The sequence below is a fragment of the Copadichromis virginalis genome, linkage group LG22, assembly GCF_057382275.1.
Source record: "Copadichromis virginalis isolate Kocher_CV1m ecotype Utaka linkage group LG22, C_Virginalis_male_GT1.1, whole genome shotgun sequence".
Lineage (NCBI taxonomy): Eukaryota > Metazoa > Chordata > Actinopteri > Cichliformes > Cichlidae > Copadichromis > Copadichromis virginalis.
Genome location: NC_140638.1, coordinates 17,317,249 through 17,342,459, shown reverse-complemented (window position 1 = coordinate 17,342,459; position 25,211 = coordinate 17,317,249). Strand labels below are relative to the sequence as shown.

The following is a 25,211-nucleotide window of genomic DNA, read 5'->3' as shown; positions in this document are numbered from 1 at the left end:
CACTAACAAAAATTAAGTTTAACCATTGAGTTTGGCTCAAATCTTTATTGGCTTCGTCTCTTTTCTGCTAAATTTACAGAACCATCGAGATGATATTAGCATAAATTCAACTGACTCGAAAAATCGTGTTGGGAAAACACAGCGTGCAGTGGTTTTCATCATTTTGAAGGGGCATTTGATGCTCGTCCTTGTTTTCTGTGTATATCATTTTCCCTGTACAGCAGTGATACTCGCTTTAAAGATTTCAAATAACGAGGTCAACGCATGTACAAGTAATCCCTCACAGGGAGTCGGCTCAGTCTGCTATAAACACTCCGTTTCATGTGTTTTTTGTCCTACTCTTGGCTCTGTCATTGAGTAAGGATATAGCTAATATGATCACCTCAGTGGCCTCACCCTCCTCCACCCTCTCTTTAAAAGAAATGTGCCTTAAAAAGACCATCTGTGTCAGACAGGGGAAGCGCATCAAGATCACAAGGCGAGAGGCAGGGTACACCCTGGACAGGTCGCCAGTCTGTCACAGGGCTAACACAGAGAGACAGACGACCATTCAGACTCACATTCACATGGATAATCTAGAATCACCAATTAACCAAACCCCACTAAACTCATGTCTTTGGACTGAAGCCGGAGTATCCAGAGAACCCACACAGGATTTTTACCCAGCTAAACTCTATTCACCTTGCGCTTGCGAGGGATGGGCTCATCAAAGAGCAGGCTGCTCCCGTCCTGCTCATCCAGAATGGGGTCTTCAGGTCCTGCGGGGCCAGGCCCCACCCCTCCCAGGCTGGGTACACGGAAGGGCTTGAAGCTGTCTGCAGAGAGCGGTGGGGATGGTGTGGAGGGGTTGGACTGATCGCTCGGAGCAGACCAGCTCCAGTAGCCCCCCGAGGAGCTGTTGCTCGATGGGGTGAAGGGTCCGGCCGAGCCGTTGTCTTTCCACGATCCACTCAGACCCTCTGAAGACACAGAGGAACAGGAGATGGAGAGTTTATCTAACAGAAGCTCAAACTTCTTTAGTTATATCTGTAAATGCTACAAACACAACAAAGGATGAGATCAAGACATCCAATTAGGTTCAGACAGCTATATTTGCACTTCACAAAAAAAGAGCCTCCCAGAAGCAGTCTTCACTATGACACAAGAAAATAAAGGTTACTCTCCTGTTGTGTGATTCCACCGAGACACTTCCAAGGTCTTCTTTTTTTTAAGATCAAAGAAGAGTTTCTTTTGAATATCAGCCACAAAAGGCATTTCACTTAGTGAAGCAGGGGAAAACTTTGCAGTGATTGTACATGTGTGTGTGAGAGAGACAGAGACCCAGTTTGGTTTAGTGAAGCTGCTTCCTGGCAGGGTGCCTCTCTCTTCTCTCTTCACTCGTTTCTTCGGCAGAACATTTAACATAAAAGAGGATGTGGCTCAGCAGCAGCACAGGCTCTGAGTGGTCAGAACAACAAGACTACTGGTTCATTTGAGAGATATCAGCAGTGCTCTGTGTTCCGTGCACGCTGTGTGATCTCAAACTACATGACTACATTTAGATAAAAAGTGTACAGTTAGCATTTAAAGCCCAGTTTGTTCATCTGTGCATGACGTACGGCAGTGACACCACGTGCACGGTGGTTGGCTGCGCGTCTGCTCGGCTGGAAGGACAGCAGGCTGGTTACAAAGACCGCCTAAATGGTTTCACGAGATTGCAGTTGTGGGGCATTTTGGACTTCCGCCACTTTGCCGAGTGGCAGAAATCCAGACTCATTGTGCTTTTCTTTGGATTTCCACAGCTCATTGATGAGATGATCCTACAGCACAGCAGGTGGCAGTAATTTATCAACCTTAAGCTTCCACATGCATTCACAAGATAACAGCTGTGAGGGAATGAAACACAGCGTACAGGAAAACACACAAATTATTGGCTCAGCGACTTGTTTTAGTTCGCTTTTCATAAAACTTCTGCTATGTTATTAGAAAAATAGCCAAGTGACGCATAAAAAGGAAATATTTATTTACGGCTGTTTATTTAGTACTAATGATGCTTACCACTGACTCTCACAGGTGGGCTCCTCACCAGCGGGCTGGTAGAGAGGCTCGTCAGCACCATAGCGGCCGTCACTTTGTCCATATCCACTTCCTCCTCCGACCGCCTGTGGAAACAGAAACAAAAGAAAACTTTACTGAGCTGCTTCCAATCAGTTAAAGAGAAAGACCTGATAACTCTCTTCTTCACAAATAAGTCCAGACTATTACACTTTTTTCTTTTTAAAACGGATAACAATAAACACACTACAGGCACATTACCATTTACAGGAAGCTCGAGAGCTCAGCATGTGTTTGTCTTCTTCGCTGCTCGGCCCGGTGTTTTTAGAGGGAAAGCAGATGTTGAGGTTTCCATGCTGCTGCTGCTGCGATGACTGCAGCAAAAACTGCTAATTACATTCAAGTTGGGTTTTTTTGTTTGACTGATGCAATCACCCAGACACCATTAAGAAAAATAAACAGCTAACAGAATAAAATACAAATAGAAACTAGGAAACTGATTTACTGCACAGGATGTTGCAGGCTGCAGAGATGACACACTTCACCCCTGTTGTTAAAAAACAACAACAACAACAATAACGACAACACCCAGCATCATTACTGATGCATGCAAAAAAATAATAATAATGAAGAAGTCACATAAAAAAAAATTCAATATTGATCGTCTCTGCAGTGTTGCAGTATTCTGCTTTGTGCACGATCCTACTGATAAAAAACATAAAACAACAGGGCAGGAAGGAAAAATGAGAGAGCGGGGACATGTAATAACATTCACCGCCTCTTCTAATGGACAGAACAAAGCACCGCTGTCACACCCACCGCTGAATACCACAGTCAAAGGCTAGATGTCGTTCTCAGTGTTTATTTTTGGAAGGGTTTTGAGGCGCACACGCTCGGTTTCAAGTTGACTCAGTTTAAGAAGCCAATAAACACAGCTGACATTGAAACTTAAGGTTACTAAATGCATCCGTTTTGTGTGTAGATACAGAGAGGAAAGAAAATGTGAGTCTAGCTTTATCTGCTAAAAGTTTTCCAGAGTGGAACCAGCCTGCAGAGAAGAACAAGGTGCGGTTTTGCTGCTTTGGCAGCAGGAACAGGAGAAAGAAATTTTAGGTCAGTGTTTGGATAATTGACAGCTCTCCTAAAATGTTTATACACGGAGAAAGACGACTGGTTATTTGCTAAAAGAAGAGTGCAGCTGTTTAATGACTGCATGCTGATGAGCCACTGACAGGGTCACGTCCATGCAGCGGTGAAAACACTCAAACACATAAAGATGATCTCTACCGGGAATGCTTGCTGGAAGGTAATAAGTAAATCTGCGGTCTCAGGTGAAACGGTAACTAAATGTTAATTAAAAGCGGGTTTCATTGCCCAGAACAGCGTTCTTGCTGACTCAGAGTGGGCCTCTGGGAAGCAACAAGAGAGGAAGTGTGATCGATCAGCAATGTGTCAGCCACACTGGCCTAGAGACCAGTCAGGGTAGGGAAACGTGTATGTCCTGACAGGTTGGTGAGTGTTTGCTGGAGGCTGCTCCCTGTTACCAGGTGAAAGTGGTCACAGTGAGGGTGGAGCGCCAAAAAGTTCCTTGTGAGCTCTTTGGTCCCTAGCAGATTGACACGGTCGCCAAGGGTTTGCATTGAAGACACCAAGTGATCGGCAAAGACTCGCCATTTACTCTCTGAGCTTTAGTAAAAAAGTGTGAAACGAACTGGAAACGGAGAACGTTCACCTTAAAACTTTTAAAGCTATGCCTCAGCAAAAGATGCAGCTTTTACTTTGAAGGTGAGTGTTCACAGTTTCTGGTTTGCGTCACACCTTTTCAAAGTTCACTGAAGCTCAGTGACTAGTTTGCAAGCATTTGCAGTCTTTCTTGCACACCGTCTACTCCTGACTGAAGCGATTGTGGGGAGGATTTCGTTCCAGCGTGGTATTCCTTCTTATGACCAATTTCATGCTGGCAGCAACTTCACCAGTGACAGGTGGTCTCTAGGACGGCGTGACCAGGACTTTAGCAATCTACTTCAGTCATTTCCCTAAAATGGATCCAGCACTGGGTCGAATGTACACAATTCTGATAAAAAAAACTTTTACTGATCAGATCTGAGGAGCAGTTTTCACAAACATAAAACAGGTGAAGCTTTATTTAAAAGACATTTCGTGACTTTTCATTGGAAAAAGAAGAAAAGAAGTTAAATATAAATGCAACGACAGGTTTACGTTGTAGAGAGGCTCTTTAATGCCAGCATCTTCTTGTCAGTAGTTTCGCTGTGAATAAACGACACTTTAAAATTTATGTGAAAGTAATTAAAAGCGTATTTACTTCACAGGGGAAAAGAAAAGAGCGATGTGAGCAGAGAACAGGAGCGCGCTAACAAAGGAAGAGCCTAAGCCTCCATTAGCTGATATCTAATTTATTACCCTTTCGGCTGTTGAATATGATGTCATTACAGCCTCCACATAAATCAAGAAAAGGAGCTGCACGCACAAATGCCACTTTTACCCCTGACCCCCCCATCTCCCCCAACCAGCCACCCAACATCACCATTAGAAAAACCCACTTCCTGGTCACCTTGGGAGGCCATCATGTGACTGTAGATATTATATCCACGGTAACAACGACAGACAGTAATTGCTGGGCGCTTTGTCAATCTTGAAATATGAAAGAGTAAATCCCAGGAAAACACATTAGGAAGACTCATAATTAAGATGTGATGTATGAGATGACGAGGACGAAGCTGAGAGAGCGGGAAAAGGGAATTGCATTTGTCATTAGTGGCCTTATCAAACTTAGTTTCCATCCAAGTGCTTATTATGGCTGTAATTAAACACACGGGGAGAGCATGCATGCACGCGTGTGTGTGTGTGTTAGAGAGAGGCCCGTTAAAACACATGATACATGTGACACAGGAGACAGGGTGGGATGGTTAATGGATCGGTAAGTGAATTCTGAGAAATGAACTTTATACCCTGGCATGTTTGTGTGCGTCTCTGTGCGCTTTAATATTCTTACTTCACTTTATTTGTAATAAAACATCTTCTCATATCCGATCCCTGGAGCTTCCTAAAGGGAACATTATCTTGGATGTATAGCTTCATCAACAGAAAACTAGAGAGGAGGTAAAGGGCTTGTTTACTAATGCAGATTACATGAAATGGATCCATGTAATTTTATCTTGCTGCTGGCTATTCATAAATGGAAAATGAGTTTACACTATAGATGCTGTTAATGCTGCTAAACCTTTAGAGACTGATAAGGTTTTTTTTTTGTTTTGTTTTTTTAAAATGACCTGAACAAAGGCCGCGGACGCTTTAACCGATGCTTCTGTTCAAGCAGCGTTACCAAATCGAATTACCTCTCTTCACTTTACAGCTGCCCCCGAGCTCTTTTACTCTAAAAATGCAAATATGTCACTGTTCATGGACAACCCTCCCACAAGATGATTTCACATTTACATACACTCAATACACAAACCCAATCAGCCAATCACATGACAGCAACTCAACATACTGATGCCAATGAGATCTGCTGAAGTTCAACCAGAGCATCAGGATGAGGAGGAAAAGTGATTTAAGTGATTTTGGCTGGTATTTATTTTAGAAACTAAATAAGAGTGTACATCACTGTCCACTGACAACAGACCCATGAGATTATAAAGACACTTACAGTATCACACTTTATTTTAAAGGCAGCAGAGTAATTATAAACCTGCATGCTGCTTTTTGTTTTTCTTACCCCTTCCTGCCCTCAGCTCTAAATTTAAATGCATGCGGTAGTGCTAAAGAAAATAAAGTTTTCATTAAAAATAGAAAGACAGCACAAAAGATAACACAACTGTGGCTGTGTATAAATTTTTATAAACATAAATAAATAAGCTGCTGTAACTTTCTAAATTATAAAATCTAATTATTTTGGTCTGTATGTTTTTAAAATACTAACAATGTTTTTAAAAATGTAAAATGTCAAACAGACTGTGTGCAATCACATATTGGAAAATCTGTAAGGACAATCCAATAAAGCAAGTGAAATATGCACCTTTCTGCGCTCTCACTGGAGCTGGAGTCTTCAAGCTGCAGACCAATAAGGTGCAACGCCAAACCAACAGGAGGATCAGGCCGGTCTCAAAATACACACAGTCCACAATCTGAAGACTCGCTTTAGTTTTTGTTGTGTTTTGATGCAGTTTACACACCTAACAGCTTGGTTAGGTTAAGAAGAATTTCATATTCTTTCAACACCGAACAAGTCAGCGAGAGCGACTCTGACGGAAAGGCTTGAGGGCAGAATTTTCCCCATATGTGCCCACTCCCACACAGACCTAAGGCAAGGTTTTATCCTATCTTTTTTCTTTTAATTATTCACCTTATATTATTAGACGAGCTTAGACTGGTTAATGGGCTGAAGAGAACATAAAGCAAAAACAGAAAAGAAGTTGATTTGGGCTATTCGCCGTCTCACAAAGACCTGCAGATCACTGCCCGAAAATCATGAACATATGTTGGAAATGACAGATTAGAAACTAAAGAAGTTAAAATTAGAAGTAGGGATAAGACTGTGTTAACCCTCTGTGGGAATGGAGGCACAAATAAAACAACAGCTCCCTCTTCAGGGGACTGTGATGAGCTTGGATGAAGATGTGGCGGTTTGCCAGTGTGTGTGTGTGTGTGTGTGTGTGTGTGTGTGTGTGTGTGTGTGTGTGTGTGTGTGTGTGTGTGTGTGTGTGTGTGTGTGTGCGCAACAAGTGGTGAAACTTGTACTTCCACAGCCAGATGTGCCTACTCTTTTTAAGGCAGTGAATACAACAAAACAAAGGGCCTCCATGAGAACAAATGAGACAGGAAGCGGGGTCACGTTCTTCTTCTTTTTTTTCATGTGTAAAGTCAGGTCGCCACCATAGAGGGGGGACGTGGAGGGTTTGGTTTCAAACAAAACACCGGGCAGGAGGAGAAGGGGGGGGGGGGGGGGAGAGACAATAACAGGGGGCTCATGTTACCGTGGCCACCGTGGTTTGACAGGTAGATGGAAGACAAAGAAATGGAGGCCTGTCTTTGTTTTTCATCACATTTTTTAAATTTTAAATGAAAGAATATACGTGGAAGGTGGAAAATATATAAACGTCTTACGAACGGGTTAAGTTTGCTGTTTTATCTCAGTATTTAAGGTAAACGCCGCCATGTGAGTCCAACAGACTTTCCCTTTATTCCACTGGATAGTTACAGGGAGTTCATACGCCAAATATACCAAATAAAAGCTCAAACGCTCCTGATCACTCGTTATCCCAGAATTTGACCACGCACACTCAATTCAACAATCCTCCTTTTTACAGTTAATGAGAAAAAAAACCTCTGGTCAGAGTGAATAACAAGATCCCGTCAGAGACACAGACTCTTTAAAATCTCTAATCTTTGTTTTCTCTTTCTCCACACTCCCTTTTTCTTTTCCTCCCAAATGCCTTCAAACTAACTGGGCCAAGGTCAGCCTACGCACACACACACACACACACACACACACACACACACACACACACACACACACACACACACACACACACACACACACACACACACACACACACACACACAAAAAAACATGCACAAATGCCTGGTAGCTTTACTTTATATATCACCCCAAAACTATCAGTCATTTTTAATGAAGGCAGCTGAAAGGTGTGGTGGGTTACAGGAATTCCCCTGAAACACAGGCCAGCGCTGGCAAGCACACTCGCCGCCCCCCCGACTCCTACACTCTTCCGTCTCCTCGCCTTCCCTTCGCCCCTGCTGGACTCTGTCTCTCTCACTTTTCACTCCTGCACTTTGAGCTTCTCTGACTTTCTTTTGCTGTGGATCACAGTGGGAGCGAAGTTAAAAGTGTGTGTGTGTTTTATGCACGCGTTCGCTTTGGATCCTCTTCTTTGATGCCACGTGGCGTGTGGTGGTCTCCTCCTTTATAACAAGCACTGGACTATGAAGACTATTTCCTCTTCAATGCACTCTTATAAATCAGAGAGCTCCTCCTCTGTTATCTGCTTATCTGATTTTCTCCCCGCTCTCCAACACACACAAACTGCCAAAAGGCATCTGCAAATGACACGGAGCTAACATGCATGAAGTACACAGCTTTTGATTGGCAGGTGTGTATGAAGGGAGACGCTCAGGAATTTCTTTGACATGCTTGTGTGCATCGCTCAGAGATGTTTCTGATAGCGGTTCTTTGTTGGTAAACACGCATAAACAAAACAAAACAAAAAAACACTGTATTTCCATAAAAGCTGAGACGCAGCGGGGTCAGACTAAAGCAGAGCATCGCCTATTCAATTTCCTGAAGCACACTTGGGCCCGGGCTATTCACAAGGTGGGCATAATTGTGTCTGTGGGGCTAGTACACATCCTGCCAACAGCTGCGAGACAGTGTTTACCTCTTTGCAAAGTCAAACGTGGCTCGTAAGCAGCATCAGTTTTTATGGCTGCAAAAGGAATTCAACAGCACATAGAGAGCGTGTCCAAAATAAATAATCTCCCTTTAGTGTTGTCCGTTTGCTTATTTATAGACTTGGAGCATGAGGTATACTGGCAGTTAGGTTTATGCATTTTTGGATGCTGGCACGACTTAGCTTTAATTGCAAGCCTTGACCTAAATGCTGCTTTCAAGTTTCACAGTCATTTCAGTGCACAGCCACCTGTTTGCAGTAGCTCATGTGAAATGCTCGCCTTTAACCGTTTTGCGCATACTTTGCGACACCCAGAAACTCTCGTCTGAAGCCCGCGGACAACAAGAGCTGATATGTTGTTTCCAAGACTTTATGTCTTTAGTTGGGACTTCAGCATACAGTGAATTCACCATCAGCTTGACATCGTGACGTGTATAATAATCCACTTCTTTACCTTTAAAAACATTAGAGTTGCTCTCACCATCTATTCAGGTCAGTGTCCATGTAGACCAGCAACGGCCGGCCAACTTGGCTTCGTGTTGTGAGCAGAAAGCGTTGCACTTTATTTGCGCTTCACAATTCGACTGGAGTATTTTGTCTTCAGTCAGTAAAACAGGTGACTTACTGCAACTGTAAACCAGGCATGCGGCACATCTAAAGTAAACACTGCAAATGCAGCAGAACCTGTGAAACGATATATTAAAATGGCTGAAGTTGAAAGTGTGTAAAGTAAAGCAAGTATTTATCTTTAATCTGTAATTTGAATGTTTTTGATACATGGCTGCCCGTTTACTACTGCAAATACATCTGAGGTAAACGTTATTAAAGCTGATTCTGCTTCTTTATTGATTTAATACTTTATTCCATCACATAATCACAAGTATTTGGAACTTATTCACTTGCAATTTAGAGATTAATGTGATTAGTTCAAATACGAATTTTAATTATTTCGTTTTACATTTTCCGACTTAATAGATTAAACGACTGATGAAGAAAACAATCACATTTTTTCACAGTGAAAATATCCATCAGTGGCAGCTGTAGCTTGTCTAATGATGTGTGGATTCATATCTTCTTCTTTAAAAAAAGAAAAAATTCTGATCAATGTCTCTAAAGCCAGTTTGAGATCAACAGATGGTCTGAAGCGATGCGGACGCTGTGCATCAAGATAAAGTTGTTAAAGCGGTCAGTCTACATTTCTGCCCTCACCTACACCCTGGAGGATTAGGCAGTGGCTCAAAGAATGCGATCGCAGATTCAACTGGCAGAAATGAGCTTTTTCTAAATGGTATTTTGGCTACTCTTCCGAATCGAAAGGAACCAGTCGAGGTGGTTTGTGTAGTTTAGAATGAGGCATTTCAGGGATGTCTCAGAGATTATGTCTCTCAGGTGCCCTGGTAACCCCTCGACATCCCCCCAGAGGAGCCACAGGTGGTGGATGGATTTTGACAATCTTTTAATCATTTAAACGCTATTATCAAAGAAAAAGATCCAATTTAATCACGGAAGCGGACGGCATCTGTTTATATATCACTGTAATCTGAGCATGTCTGAGTTTTGGTCTGCCTGTCGGATAAACTGAGGCATGTGACGACCTCAACTCGGCCAACAACCAGTCAAGAATTATGAGCTGTTGCACAGTTTGCTGATATTTCACAGTACACCAACTGATTAATCCCATTAAAGCATTGCCACATTAGTTTATTTCATTTACAATAATGTTTCTGAGCTGCACATCTGTTTTGGGAGCGACACAAACACACACATAAACAAGCCATATAATCAAAGGACCTAGTCATCTTTCTAGCCATAACAACATATGCACTGGCCTCGCAGCCAGCTTCTTGAAATAGGAGCCGTGGGCATCCTTCCTTTCACGCAGACTCTGCTTCAGTCCTCAGAGCTGAAGTGCCAAACCTCCATCTGATTCACTGTAACGCGGGTTTCATGGTGAACTTCAGTCCAGATCCTTGGGGCCCTCTTCTTAGAAATGTCAAGATGCCCACATTTAGTGTGGAAACATCACAATGGAAAAATAGAAAAAGCAGATGGTGTTAAATTACAAGCTGCCTTCTTTCTAGATTTGGAGAGGAGAGACCTTGACTGAACCCATGAGACTACATGCAAACGAATAACAATGCCACGCTTAGTCATGATTGTTGTAATCTCGCATGGACGTGGCATTTCTGACACAACATCGCGGTTCTCTGGTTGATAAACGAAATAACTGTAGTAAATACAGAGTTCTAATCCGTCTCCTATTTTTATAAATGAAGCTTAAGATCGAGTTAAAACTTCACAGCTGTTTTTTTTTTCTTTTTTGAATGGCACTGGCCTGAATCGAATTTGACAAACTACACACTAATTGAAAGCACAGCAGCCTCAAAAGTGCAACCCCAACACTGCAGCAACACCTTACCTCTCATATATCTGTGTAATGAGAGCCGACAGTCGTTCCTTTTTAATCATAAAACGGGGAGTTCACATTAAGGGGTAAAACACACAAAGACGGAACGAGACGACTTCTTCTTCTTCTGATTTGGAAAGTCAAAAAATAAAAAAAAATCAGACCCTGAGAAAATTCTCGTGCTGCGAAGCCTCTCGAATTCACTGCCCCTAATGAAGTGAGGCCAAGACATAATTATGAGTGACTGCTGACTTTCAAAGCTTCAAAGATCAAACAAGGAGACGGGACCGTGTTCGAGAAAGTGCTTTACATGATTAATATCAATCAAACCCCGAGAGGCAGAGCAAAGTGTTTCTGGTTTGTGAAAAATCAAATATGTTGAACGAGAGCCTGAAAAATCTGCCCGACCACGCCAACACCATCATCTCCTTAAGCCCAGAAAATCCTGCACACAATCTAAAGTAAACAGTGCAGAGAATGGCTCACTGGATGTAGAGGGCTGGTCACGTATAGATTAGTGAAGATGATGAAACCATTAAGACTCAACGATAATATTGCTGAGAGCCACAAAGTGTCTAATCATTGGCTTTCGGTGGCAGCTAATTAGTTGATTACACATTAGCATGTTTTAGTTGTCGGCCTCTCTCTCTCTCTGTCCTCCAAACACGCAAAGTCAAACACACAAAGCAAAGCGGGCATGCTTACACATGACAATCTGTGCAGATGGAGACGGACACGCACCGTTTGCTAGGTTTTAAACAACAAAAGCAGCACTCAGAGACACTTTTCTCATAGCTACAGCTCTCCCCTAAGTGAAAAACAGGGCGTGGCATTAGCTGGGCAAGTAGCCAAAGCCCTGTGTGTGTCTGTGTGTGTTGCTTCCATGTGCACCCAGCCAGTCACAACTGTACAGTGTAACTATTTGCAGATCAACAGAGGAAGTTGCACGCCTTTGTCCTTCTCTGCCTCTAATGTACCGAGAGCAGATGTGGCATGTTTTCACGTGGCGATTCGGCCTCTTTCTCGGGCAGTATCCCCTCAGAGTGCACTTCGTTACAGGTACACAATGCCAGCTCTTCTGTGGCTCGATCTCATTCTTTGTTGGAGTACAGCTGATCTTTAGTATCACAGAAAACACGGCCTCTTACTACACACTACACCGCTGGGACAGAGAGTGTGCACACAAAGACGAGAAGAAATTAGATCACAGATGTAAACAGGCACACACGTGTGTGTGTGTGTGTGTGTGTGTGTGTGTGTGTGTGTGTGTGTGTGTGTGTGTGTGTGTGTGTGTGTGTGTGTGTGTGTGTGTGTGGGGACAGGGTTAAAACAATTATTTGCACTTAGATATATGAGTTTGCTTGACAAACGAGCAGATAAATGTGGCTTAAGAAGCCCTCAAGCTTCAATTTTCATTCTGACAGCTGAAATTATAATGATTTTAACATCATCTGGACCAAACAGTCTTTGAGCTGCAGATCACTCACAGCCACTCACAGAGTCAGTGAAGCTGAAAACCTGCTTATTAAAATATCCGAAAGACATTCATATGCTACTCGTCATTGTTGACTCATAATCCCCCCCCCAAAAAAAAAAACCCCTCCTCAGTGTCAGATCAATTTCTGGCATGACGGCCGCAAATGTTAAGCAGCAGCTGTCTTTCATGATTTTTATGTATTACCGTTAAAGAGGCAAGTCTCCTTTTCTCGGAAATCACCAGACTCTTACAACCGAGCTTAAATAAGAAAAACATTATAACTGCTGCCTGCAACAGCCAACAAGTCGGGAAAATCAGAGACATCACCATTAGAAACGATAATAAAACGTTTAAATGTTGCTTTAGGTCTTGGAAAAAAGTGGAGACACGCAGTATCGGCGCAAACTAGTGATAAGCAGCAGCTTGTGTTGAGTAAATTGAGTGCCTGCTTGAAAAATTAGCCAAGCTCCAGAAAATTTGTCAGTATTCCTTATCGCTTTCCTTCTCCTCTCGCTTTTCTATTAAAATGAGGAACTCCAGGAACAGCAGCCATCCAGAACAGCTTTGTTTATGACCCGCCGGCAGACTGTTTTTGTGAGACAGGATTAGGTTTGAACTCGAATGTAAATATGTAGTGACAAAGGCAAGTCAGGGGTGGTTAAGTGCACGAAAGAATGTTTTTTTTCTCTTTTGAGGTAGTGTGTGCCTGTGTTTATAGAATGAAAGTGCTGCAGGGTCAAGAAATGCGCCTTTCTTATCCCTGTATATGTGTGGTATATGGTATATGAGTGTGTATGTGTGTATGCATGTGTCAGTTTGATGTATATAAGCTCTGATTCGTTGATATTTCATATCCACAGAGACGGTTAATCCGTGAGCAACTGAAATGAGTGCAAGTGATCATCGGCTCTCCCTGCTGCCCTTTTGACTTTTAATATGCCTTTTGACTGGCACGCACACACACTTCAGGAGTGCGCCCTAGATTTACAATTTGCAATGGCGATTCTATTTAGATCCTAGCATATAGGATATGTACCAGCCTCTGGGTGAAGCCTATACACACACATACACAATACAGCGCATGCACACCTTCATCACTAACAAAAGGTTTCTATTATCTAATATTATGGTAGCAGCTGTTTTGTTTGACTGGAAGTAAAAAGACACTTAATGGCTAATAAATAAGAGTTTCTAAGCTGCTGCATTAACCCGGCATCACAGTATAACATGAAATAGTCACAAAAAAGTGATCCGTGTGTTCACGTTTATGGACATGAGAGCTCACTTTTTTATGACAGTCAGTGAGACTTTCTCAGTAATATATCGAAATAGCAAGTCTAATTGTGCCTGCAGCGTGCATTTTGTCCAGAATAAGCAAGGATGTCTCACCATGGCAACCATGAAAACAGAAAAGAAGTGGTAACAGTTGAATTTTTACCAAAGCATGGTATTTTTTTTTTTCCCTAAACCTAACTGAGAAGCTTTTTATATCCCAGCCACTTATGAAGATGTTCCATGAAAGTGAATAATATACACTCACCAGCTTCTTTATTATGCACACTTCACTAGTATCAAGTTGGAACACCTTTTGCCTTCCGACTGCTTTAACTCTTTGTTGCACAAATTCAACAAGGTGCTAGGAGCAGTCATCGGATACCTTGCTTCATATTAGGGCTGCCACGATTTGTCGACTAGTCACGATTACGTCGACTATCAAAATCGTCGACGACTGATTTAATAGTCGACGTGTCGTTTGAAGCTTTGTAAGATCGCAAAAGACGCAGGAATAATAGCAGGATTTAAGAGTGTAATAACGGACTGAAACAGAAGATGGCAGCACTGCATGTACAAGGATTCCAGCTGCCGTTAAACCCCGAAGAAGAAGAAGTAGCTGTGTCCCAGAATTCATAGCGCGGCCCAGCTTAGTTTCCAACAATGGCGGTAGCTAGTTAGTTTTAACTTTACTCTTATTATTCTTTCTGGGTCACAAAATAAACGTTTAACATATTTTCAGGCGAGAATGTAGCTGTGTAAACCTCAAATATCGGCTCAGTTTTCGGAGACGTCTGTTACCCACTAGCTCGATAGCTAGCCGGGGGCTAGGTCACTAGCGCCGTGAGAACACCGGACTCCCGGCAAATTGTTTTCAAACCCACCGCCGTCTTTCGCGACTCAGGTTAAATATATATGAGTCACTTAGATAAATTAAAAATGTTGTTGTTTGGCCTTTTTTTTTTTTTTTTTTTTTTTTTAGTATTTTATTTGTTCCTGAGTAAATCGGTTTGGCTGAGATTAAAGTTATAGTTTTTACACAGCTGAATAAACGTCAAGCAGACAGCTGATTATCAGAAGTGTGAGATGCTGGAGAATATACTCCGGTGTCCTGTTATATTTTAGATAGCAAGGAGTTTATTCAACTTTACCGAAACAATCTGCAAATTTCATTAAAATTGAATAAACTATCATCTTGTCTTTATTTTTAGTTAGCACCTTAAAAGCTTAAAGCTGTAAGCTAATGATAGTTATATAAGCTGTAGTTTTACGTCCAGTGGATGATGATCTGATTAGTCGACTAATCGCAAAAATAATCGGTGACTAGTCGACTATCAAAATAATCGTTTGTGGCAGCCCTACTTCATATTGACACGAGAGCATCACACAGTTGCACAGACTTGTCAGCTGTTGTGTTCCACCACAACCCAAACATACTCTACTGGACTAAAATCTGGTGATTGTGGAGGCCATTTGACTACAGTGAACTCATTGTCGTTTTCGAGAAACCAGCTTGAAATGATTCGAGCTTTGTGACACGGTGTGTTATTATGCTGGAAGCAGATGGGTACACTGTGGTCATGAAGGGATGGACACAGTCAGCAAAAATACTCAGGTAGGCTGTGGGATTTAAACACTGTTGATTTGGTACTAAGGAAAAGTGTGCCAAAAAAAATCCCCCCACGCCCTTACACCACCACCACCAGTCTGAACTGGTAAATGACCACCAGTGGTGGTAAAAATGTAGCAACAGATAAATATAAGCCTATGCTTGCTAACAGGAGTGTCACCCAGGGTGGTCTTCTTCTGCCGTAGATCATCTGCTTTAGTCTTTATGCATCCAGAGATGCTCTTCTGCATACCTTGGCAGTCACTGATGGTTATTTGACTTCCTCTCAGCTCAAAGCAGTCTGGTCATTCTCTTGTGACATCAACACTGCATTTTCGTCCAGACAACTGGTGATCACTGGATACAGAGTTAGAGATATGGGAAAATCCCAGTGGGTCAGCAGTTCCTGAAATACACAGAGCAGCCTGTCTGGCACTAACGATCATTTCACGTTCAAAGCCACTTAATCACTATCATCAATTTGAACTTTAGTATGTTGCCTTAATCGTGTCTACATACTTAACCGCACTTAATTGCTGCCATGTGATTTGCTGATTAAATATTTGTCTTAATGAGCAGTTCAACAGGGGTAACTAACAAAGTGGCCAGTGAGCGTATGCAACAAACGGCATGATTACTCATGATTACTGATGGCTCTCTAAGAACTGTTGTTTCTGCATTCTAACAAAGGATTAGATCATTTTTGTCCTGTCTGCTCTAATTTATTGTTTTGGTCAGCGTGTTAATGAATGTCGCACACCAGTGGGGGATCCAGCGATTGTTTTGACCAGGGGTCCCCAGTCCCAGTCCACGAGGGCCGGTGTCCCTGCAGGTTTTAGATGTGTCCTTGATCCATCCCAGCTGATTTAAATGGATAAATTACCGTCTCAATTGTCTTGAAGTTCTCCAGAAGCCTGGTAATGAACTAATCATGTGATTCAGGTGTGTTGACCCAGGGCGAGATCTAAAACCTGCAGGGACACCAGCCCTCGTGGACTGGGATTGGGGACCCCTGGTTTGAAATTCAGCAGGTTGTCTTGACCAAGTCCACATGCCTCAGATACACTGAGTTGCTGCCATATGACTGGCTGATTAGATAACTGTGCTAGCGAGCAGATGAGCGGGTGGACCTATGGATGTAAATGTACAGTTATGCTTTTTATACTGTAGAATCTGCAGGCATGAATTGTTCAGTTAAGATTCATGAACTACTGTTTTTTTTGCATTTATTGGCTTTTTTCTGGGGGGGGGGTATCGACTTAAATCTTGACGTACTGAACTGCTCCCTCGTGACAATGCTATCAGTGCATCTCTGTGTGCTTTCTTCAGAGCTGAATCTACACTTGAATCAAATAAGCACCCTGACAAACACGCGGCTGAATAACAAGAACAACAAAAGCACTCTGTCTCCTCTTTTTTAGGCAAAACAAGAAGAATACACAAAACACACATCAGCAACTCTGGAAAGCTGTGATCTGAATGTGTTTGCAAGTTGAACTTTTGCACCCAGAAACCATGACAATCCGTTGTCAGCCGACTGCACACAAACATTATCAGGATTACCAACCATGTGAAGCGCGAGGAGACTGTGAGGTATCATTGTACAGTGTTTCATCTTTTCCTGTCTACAGATTTTCAGCTAAAAACCAACCACATGGAGCGTCCTGATATCAAGGGGTTTCAGACAGTGGCAGGTGATCCTTAGTTAAAAGTCACTACTTTATCGATCTGTCTCTACTTTAACCTGTATTATAGAATAAACACATTTCCCATTTCCAAAAGAACAATTAGGGAAAAATAAGAAAGCATAAACCTTTGACAAAAAATCAAAAATTATAAAGAGAAACCCTCTTATTCAAAAAACAAAAGATTGTAATATTTCTAACAATACAAAGATAACAAGGGATGTAAAAGATGAAGGAAGAAAGAAAGGTAAAGAGGTGGGACATGGGATAAGCAATCTTAGCAAATACACACACACACACGCACGCACGCACGCACACACACACACACACACACACACACACGGAGAGTGATGGGCTTTCCCTGAATAGATGTTGCTGAATGCCGTAATGAGCAGAGCGAATACAAGTGGATCTCACTGCTCCGAGCTATTCATTTGGTTTCTTCGTGTGTTCATGTGACAACATATGTGTGTGTGCATAAGAGTGTATGAATAAATGTGTTCTGAGAGATGTTTATGTTTTTGCGCCGCAGTATGTGCGTCTGAACACAGGGCAGCCGTGTGACTGTATGTGACGCAGTAGAGAAAGAGTTTCCACCTCATTCTCCTTCCCAACATGTTTTTTTTTTTTTTTTTATTTTAAAAGCAAATTATTTAAATTATGTTTGCAAATTAATAAAATCCTTTTTTTTTTTACTATTATCTGTTAAATAAAGGCAACCTGTCAAATATTAAAACAGACATTTAATTCATGATTATTATTATTATTATTACTTTTTTTTTTTTTTTAATAGACGATCATTTTGACTTTGCTGCAGGGGCAAGCTTACCACTGTGTTGCATCATCTCCTTTAACAACACTCTGTAAGCATCTGGGCACTAAGGAGACCAGCTGCTGTAGTTTTAGCGCTGAAATGCTTCCCTATTCATGCTTGCTGTAGGATTTCACCTGCTTTACACTTTGGAGCCTCCTTTGTTGTAATTTTTATTTCCGTAATGTGCTAAATGCTTTCGACAGGTGACAGGTCTGAACATGCTGTTGCAATAAGTGCCGAATGTGGTTTGGCTCCTTTCTGAGATCAGCAGCATGTCAAACTCTAAAACCTCTATTATACAATTAATAATCTGATGCCTGTAGGCTGCAACAGACACCGATCAGAGATGCTGGATTTGAAAACTGTATTCTGATAACATCACATCTCCCTGTTAAACTGTGAAATGTGACGAGAATAGTTTACAAAAAGAATTTCAGAACACTTGAGCTCACCTTAAAGGATTCTCATTTAAGATGAAATGAGTGTTTTTTGTGTGTGTTTGAGCCCATGCAGTGATTTCCACTGGAGAATCAGGTCTGTTTTTAATGCAAGGCCACCTGAGGAGCATCTCAACCATTCAGCGCTGGTTTTTAAGTCGTGTTCCTTCTGTAAAAATTTCTTTGAGAGATTCTTTTTAAAGATATTATGAATTGAAAGTAATAAAATTCCTGAAGTTGTGAAAGTAATTTCATGTTTAGAAACATTATTCTCCAACTGCTGCAATAAACACCCTAGCAGTCTTTGACAGAGCGGTCAACTCCTGCCAATCTTAACCTCTGAAAGGCTCTTCGGGATGTTTTTCAAAACTGAATGTTATCATTTAATAACTTTTTTTTGTTTGTTTATAGGCCATTAAAAGCTACAGATACCATAACTATTGCTAAAAAATGATGCAGGAATGCTTTTATGCACAAAACATTAGGCCATAGAAAGAATCTTTTAGTCAGTACAAACGCAATACTGGACAACACAACTTCTATAGAGGCTTCAAGGCAAAAGTGCAGAGCAGCAGCTTCCATGCTTCGCTGATTGCTACGCATGCTTAGGCACAGTTCTGAGAGCTGGTCATCATTTTGGCATCAGTTAGAGCCCAAACAACAGCAAGACTTATAAGTGTCTTACCGTGATTGCAACTCAGTTATAACAGAGTTAGCTGGCATCCAAGCTTTTACAAAGACGGCCCGTTTCCTGTCCATTTGCTTTATTAAAACTATTAATATTGGAAAAAGGCAAGTACTACCCAAGTCCAATCTGATATCAAACTTCCTGTTTCCTTTAAGCACTGAGTATATTTACTCCTGCAGCTACCTCTCACCTCATCAGTGTTTGCGTTAGCGTTGAGTGTTGAGAGCAGTGGTGATTATGGGGGTCGTAAGAGCAGCTGGTATTAGCTCAAAGTGTTCTTTCTCTCCACCTGCCCTCTGGACACCTGCCACTAAGTCGCATAAACCACAGACACATGGAAAAACAAGAAATCCACACGAGCACCCTTTTATCACTGCCGAGCTCGATTATAAACACCTTGGCTGTAACCAGAGCAGATGCAGACAGGCACATGCCCACACTTTCATACGTACACCTCTAGCACTTCAGCTCCCCAGAGAGCAATACACACATCGGAGAAAGGAGCCTCTTTCCCAATTACACTTTGTGAGAGATGGCTTCTGTGTGTCACAGTGTGCATGTGAGTTTGTGTGTGTGCGGGCTTGCTGAAGGTGCTCGTAAAACCTCTGGAGATTGAGTTGATGGAGAGCATTAAAACAGGCCTATCAGCTGGTTCAATCACTTCACCCAGCCTCCAGGCAGGACAAAGGATCTGCCCGCCACTTCAACATCTACCTAAAAGCCTTTTACTTTTACCCCCCCCAATCCCCTTCTCATTCTTTCTCTCTAGCTCTTCCTTCCCGAATTTATTTGCTAATTGTGCAACATTTAACCTTTTGTAAAGGATAAGTTGACTGCACGGCTTCAGTATTTAAAGAGCTCCTTGCCCACTGGTAAAGGAAAACAGACACAAAAAAAGAAAAGAAAAGAGAGAGAAAAAAATCACTCATTGGCAGCGAGACAATCAATGCAGGATGCAAGCACGTTTGGATGACCTTTCCGTTCCATCTTTCTTTGGTGCAGAAAAAGAAAAAGAGAGAAAAAAAAGGGACAGAGAGAAGCGAAGGGTGTGTCTTTGGGGAAAAGTCTGCATTAGGCGAGCATCACCTCTGATTAATTTACTCCTGTGTGGTGAGTGTGTGACACCGCCCAAGAGGAGACAGCTGCGACGAAAATAAAAAAAAATGAAAACACAAAGCAAAAGAGGGAGCGAGGGAGCTCGAATAAGAGAGAGAGCCCACCCCTTCCTTCTTACTTCCCAACATGTCAACAAGTCCACACAAAGACCCCGCCATTATCCAATATAGATCTATACAGATACATGCGCACATTAGTAAGAAAAACCTCTCTCCAGTCGGCACTTCTGCTTATTTTGTTCCCACACAAAAATAAAAGTATAACATGAGAACTGCTTTGTATGTTTGCAGCGTAATTCTATTTTCTACTACAAAAGTAGAAAATAGAATTTTAATCAATTATTTCATGACAAAACAGTCCTGAACTGTCCTGGCTTTTATGCTCAATTGTCTCTGGCACCTTTATAAGAACAGTTACTTTTACTCCGGCTGTACCATTTGACGAGTTGGGGTAGCCTAAACACAGCCCAAGAAAGCAATTCTCTTAAACTGTTAGCGGTTGGATGGGGAATACAAAGCAGCAATATTTGAAAGTATCGGCAGTAAAATTAAATAAATAAATAAAAATAACTCCATTGTCTAAAATAAAAACTCTAAGAAAGAGTACCCCAGCGAATTGGTCCACTTTTAAAGCAGAGGGGGGGACGGATGGTTCACAAGAAATCCCGCTTTTACGTAGGTTACTGCAGATGCACAACATCGGAATATTTGCAGAAAACAAGAATCTGTAAGTCCCACAAACAAAGAGAAATGCTCCACATCCCTGCTGCATTATTAATAACTGTGTAGGATATCTGCATTCTTCAAAGCACAGCCCGCGTCGCGCCATGTAGAATGAATTCACCCGATGAGAGGATTTATTAAATCGCATCTGAATGCAAGTGTGGCAGAAATGACAATAAAACCGGCAGAAAGGAAAACCTACAGGCTACGTGAATGTGACTGCACTCCCGAGCTGCACTCCCGCACCTGTGTGTATGTCATCATGCCGCTCACGTCCTCAGCGCTAACGCTCTAAGCAGCCGCGAGCGAGGCCACAAATTGATGGACGCTTTCAACCAGCCAACGTGCCAATTGTCACTTAGCATTTGGGTCAACGCTGCGTCCCTTAGCTTACAGTAGTCTGCAATCAAAAGGTAAACAAGGAAAAAAAACAATGTCTCTTTGCTGTCTACCTCTCTCTGATACTGTTATCAGTTTCAGATGGGTGATGGTTCTGATTATTAGTTACTTAACCCTTTCTATAGGGGAGCAACTACAAATGACTGGCATATTTGCATAGCTAATTTGAGGTGTGCATATGTGTGTTTGTCTCCAGTGGACCTCTGTATACATGTTGAGTACACTGCATGTTAATTTATGTGTACATTATTAATTAAAGCTAAAACATTTAAAGTTTGCATGTGAGAACGTCCAAACGAACAGCGGGTAGCTCTAAAATTCGTGGACACATTTGAAATTTTGAAAACGCTCCAGGTTGCCAGAATTCGACACGGCTCCTTGTCGTCGAACGCTCGGACAAACAACGTGTATCCGCCTCTGTGTGTTCCGTACGCTGCTGTAATTCTGCCACGCTGCCTCTTCTAGAGCTCAGCAGCAGGAGAACATCTCTCTTGTCAGTCAGAGGAAAAATACAGTCACATACACACACACACACACAAAGCAGGCAGAAAAGAGAGAGAAGACAAAGGAAGAGAGGGAGGGCTGGACTGTGGGAGGGTGGGAGAGACACGGATCATGGGGGAGCGAAGAGGGGGAAAGAGTGGAAAAGCAGAGATGGAGAAAGTAAGACAGAATATCTCCGGTGAGGGAGGTAAAAGCAGGAGGGGAAGAAAGAGATGGAAAGCTCATGCAGTGACAGTGGAAGAGAGATGAATGTAATAAAAAAAAAAACAAAGGGACACGATTGGCCAGCAAGAGTACAAAGTGTACTGTAAGTGGGAAAAACAGGAGGGAGGTTAAAGGAGTAAGGGGAGCAACAGTTTTCTCTTTGTTTTAGTGAAGATCAGTGAGACATCATCTCCCACACAGCAGGATACATTCAACCCAGAAAACACATTCACCTCTGAGTTAATCCAATATATAAAACCAGCTGTCAAGTCTGATTTAGCACCAGTACAACTTTATCCAGGTTAGTGAAGGCCGTGGCTTTGACTGGCAATGCAATAAGTTGTTACTGGAAGAAGGCGTGTGCGTGGCTTATGCGTAAGTTGATTTGAAGTTAAAGCGGTCACCAACACTCCCCACAAAGACCATACTGCAGGGAAGCACCCGTGTTTACACTGATATCAATGAGGGGTCGTGAATTATTCATGCTATATGGAGTACGGCTACGCAACATGGTTTATGTGCATGTTTGCAGACCTAAGCTGGAGAAAATGCTTTGGTGTGACTGTCTAATGTGTTATGTTTCCCTCCATCAAGGCTGGAGGAGCGAAAATAAGAGAGGGTGCTTTAAAAGAGAGACCAAGAGAAGGGGAGAGAGAAACCCCTGGTAAACACATCCATTTTCGGCTCATAGTGAGACAGTGCTGCCAAAGCTGCTACGATACACGCACACAAGTACACACTCAGGCATACATGCAAAAACACACGCACAACATCTGCAGCTCTGCAGCTCTCTGGTTTGGCAGAAAATTGGAGTCCCACCCGACCCAAACCCATAAAGTGATTGCACACACACACACACACTCAGACTATCCCGCTCACATGGGAGTCAAGTCGAGCATGTGGAACCCAAATCAAAACAATAACAACCTCGCCTGCAGAGCTGGTAGTCCACGTGACCGAAGCCACGGGCTCCCATTGTTTACAGGGGGACATGATACAGAAAGCATGTGGGAGGGAGGGTAATGAATCTATAGTTGGGGGAAACAGTCGCATCGCTGATATTAAGAACGCGCCGTCGGTGGGGCTGATGTTTGTCTATGAAAACAGGAGATGGTGCGAACAATCTTTCCAAATAGGGGGGCTGAGGGGGCAACTGTACCAGCTGCCTTCTGAATTCCAGCACCACCCTGAAAGTGTACACCCCACACCCCGCACAAAGATACTCCTATAATCTACCTCAAAGCAAGACGTGCCACTGCTGGCTGTTTAATTACTTACAAGCTGTTTTGTACAGCTACGAGCGACAACCTGAAGAAGAGCAGCGCTGTAAGAAAAAAATAAAAAATAAAAAATTAACCTTTTACCTTCAGGGGTTGTGTGTCTGTGAGTCTACAGTAAGCATGTCTGCTGGCCTGCAGGTGAAGCTAATGAAGCTAATGACAAATGTCTTTAAAGAACAAAGGACGGTGGAGGAAAAGAGAGAGAGTGAGACAAAGAAGAGAAAGTGTGAGTGGATAAAAGAGAGACAGGGAGAATATTGCACTGGACCCCTACAGAGAGGAGACGCGCCAATCAGAAGCTTTATCTTATTTGAAGGTTGGGTGGTGTGTGGCCATGGCCAATTATGATCTGGCGCTTTTATGATGCAGCTGAGGTCCACCATTTAGAAGTTTTAGCACCACCAAAAGCAGGTTTACAGATTTTAAATGTCACGATGATTTCTGAGAGACAATCACAAGGACAATAATTAGGAGCAAAGGCAGCCGTCCTCCATGTCCTTTTGTCTTCTTCCACTGAATGTAAATCTGTCCAAGTCAGTTAACCGAAACCTGGCAGATGACAGTTTAAAATCTATTTTGGAAGTGCCTGCTCACTTATTTACAGTCCTGCTCTGCTGCCTCCTCGCAGCTTTAGATCTTATTGGAGACACCAAAGACCAGGGAGGCCCCTTATTGGATTATGGAGTAAAAGGATATTCCACTGTTGTCCTATTTGGGAACAATTTATGTAGATCTTCCTCAGCAGATGGTTGTTAGATGTCAGACTCGCCAATGGCTAACTTTCAATTAACTTTATCGCTCCCCTCCTCGCAGCATAAGGCCTCTTTGTTGAGGAAGACATCTGTGGGATAGTTTTGGCTAAATGCAGAAGATTTAACAGCACTGAACTCAATTCAAAGAAGGCTGCACAGCAGTGGGCTTTCTAGCTTTCCTAATAGTTATTTCATCGCTAAACATAACAATACCAAAAAAAACCTGAGAGCAAATCAAGCACATCTGCACCGAAAGATCCCCGATACACGCTGCGCTGTCACAACATTTAGCGTGTATGGTTGCTGCTTATATGAAGAAATATCTTATTGCTCCCTTTGAGGTGAAATTACATGCAACAGTTCTAAATGCATTATAGCCTCTCCCACGGTGTAAATATCTTTGATGCATCTGTTAGCCCAGAAGGTGCATTCATCTCACATCTGGATATTAACACTCATGTAGACATAATGGTTTTGGCTCGTTACATAAGTCAGGATCGGATGAAGGCCCTGTTTAATCTACAAATTTGTTACTGTACTTTTATTTTTACTGCAAATGAACAGAAAAGTGCTTTTACAGACTGCTTTTTTTTTTCTTTTCTTTTTTTACAGCTTGGCTGTAACCCAGGCGGTAACTGACAATCGCTTTCAACATCAGTTCTTTAAACACTAAAACGTATTCCTGTGGTTAAAACTCAGTTCTCTATCAACATGATGGTGTGTAATGTTGTTTCAAACAGCTAATTAGCAGGTAATGTGTCCTCCTCTGATCAATACTCAACTGTCATTGGATTAATACAAAAACCTTTGATACCATTAGTAGAGGATTATGGGGTCAAAGCTCTTCTAAAGGAGGAAAGGAAAAATTGAAAAATGTGAGATTTGTCCATCCAACCACAAGTGTTGGGGGGGGGGATTATTGCACTCAAGATATTTTGCTGCACAGCAAAGGGTTTTTGAAACAGAGCCAAAGGTAAATGACTAGTAAAATAATCATAGATTATAGAAGGCATGTCACGATACCAGAAAATCAGTAGTCAGAGCCAAAGCCAGCAAACATGCAGGATTCTCCATACCCAAATTAAAACCAAAACAATCTCATGTACTTAAATTTAAACTTAAACAAACTCCTTTATTTAAAAGTAATTTTAAAATCAAAATCAACAAATATTATCATTATATTTTGTAGACAGGACAGACTGAAATGTTAGAATAGTGGCTGATTAGCCTACTAAGGTTACGATGAGGTATAATGTTAGTTACATCACAGAATGCCATGGAAGTCTATTGGATTATGGATTTTGGTCTATGGATTTCGCTACAGCAATGCCAGCTGTCTCAAACAAAATGGTAATGTGTATTTCAGGTTAAAAACCAAAGTAC

The 25,211-nt window shown here is 42.1% G+C and overlaps 1 protein-coding gene across 1 annotated transcript in view; it reads right to left on the bottom strand.

Annotated features, from left to right (window-relative positions):
* The window catches only part of znf704 (zinc finger protein 704), a 57,182-nt gene that overhangs the window by 9,304 nt on the left and 22,667 nt on the right, over positions 1-25,211 (bottom strand). Inside the window, exons 3-4 of the mRNA XM_085445861.1 lie at positions 2,038-2,141; positions 682-959 (exon numbers count right to left, since the gene is read on the bottom strand). Of these exons, the coding sequence (XP_085301987.1) occupies positions 682-959; positions 2,038-2,141 (382 nt within the window). The remainder of the gene's footprint in view (positions 1-681; positions 960-2,037; positions 2,142-25,211) is intronic.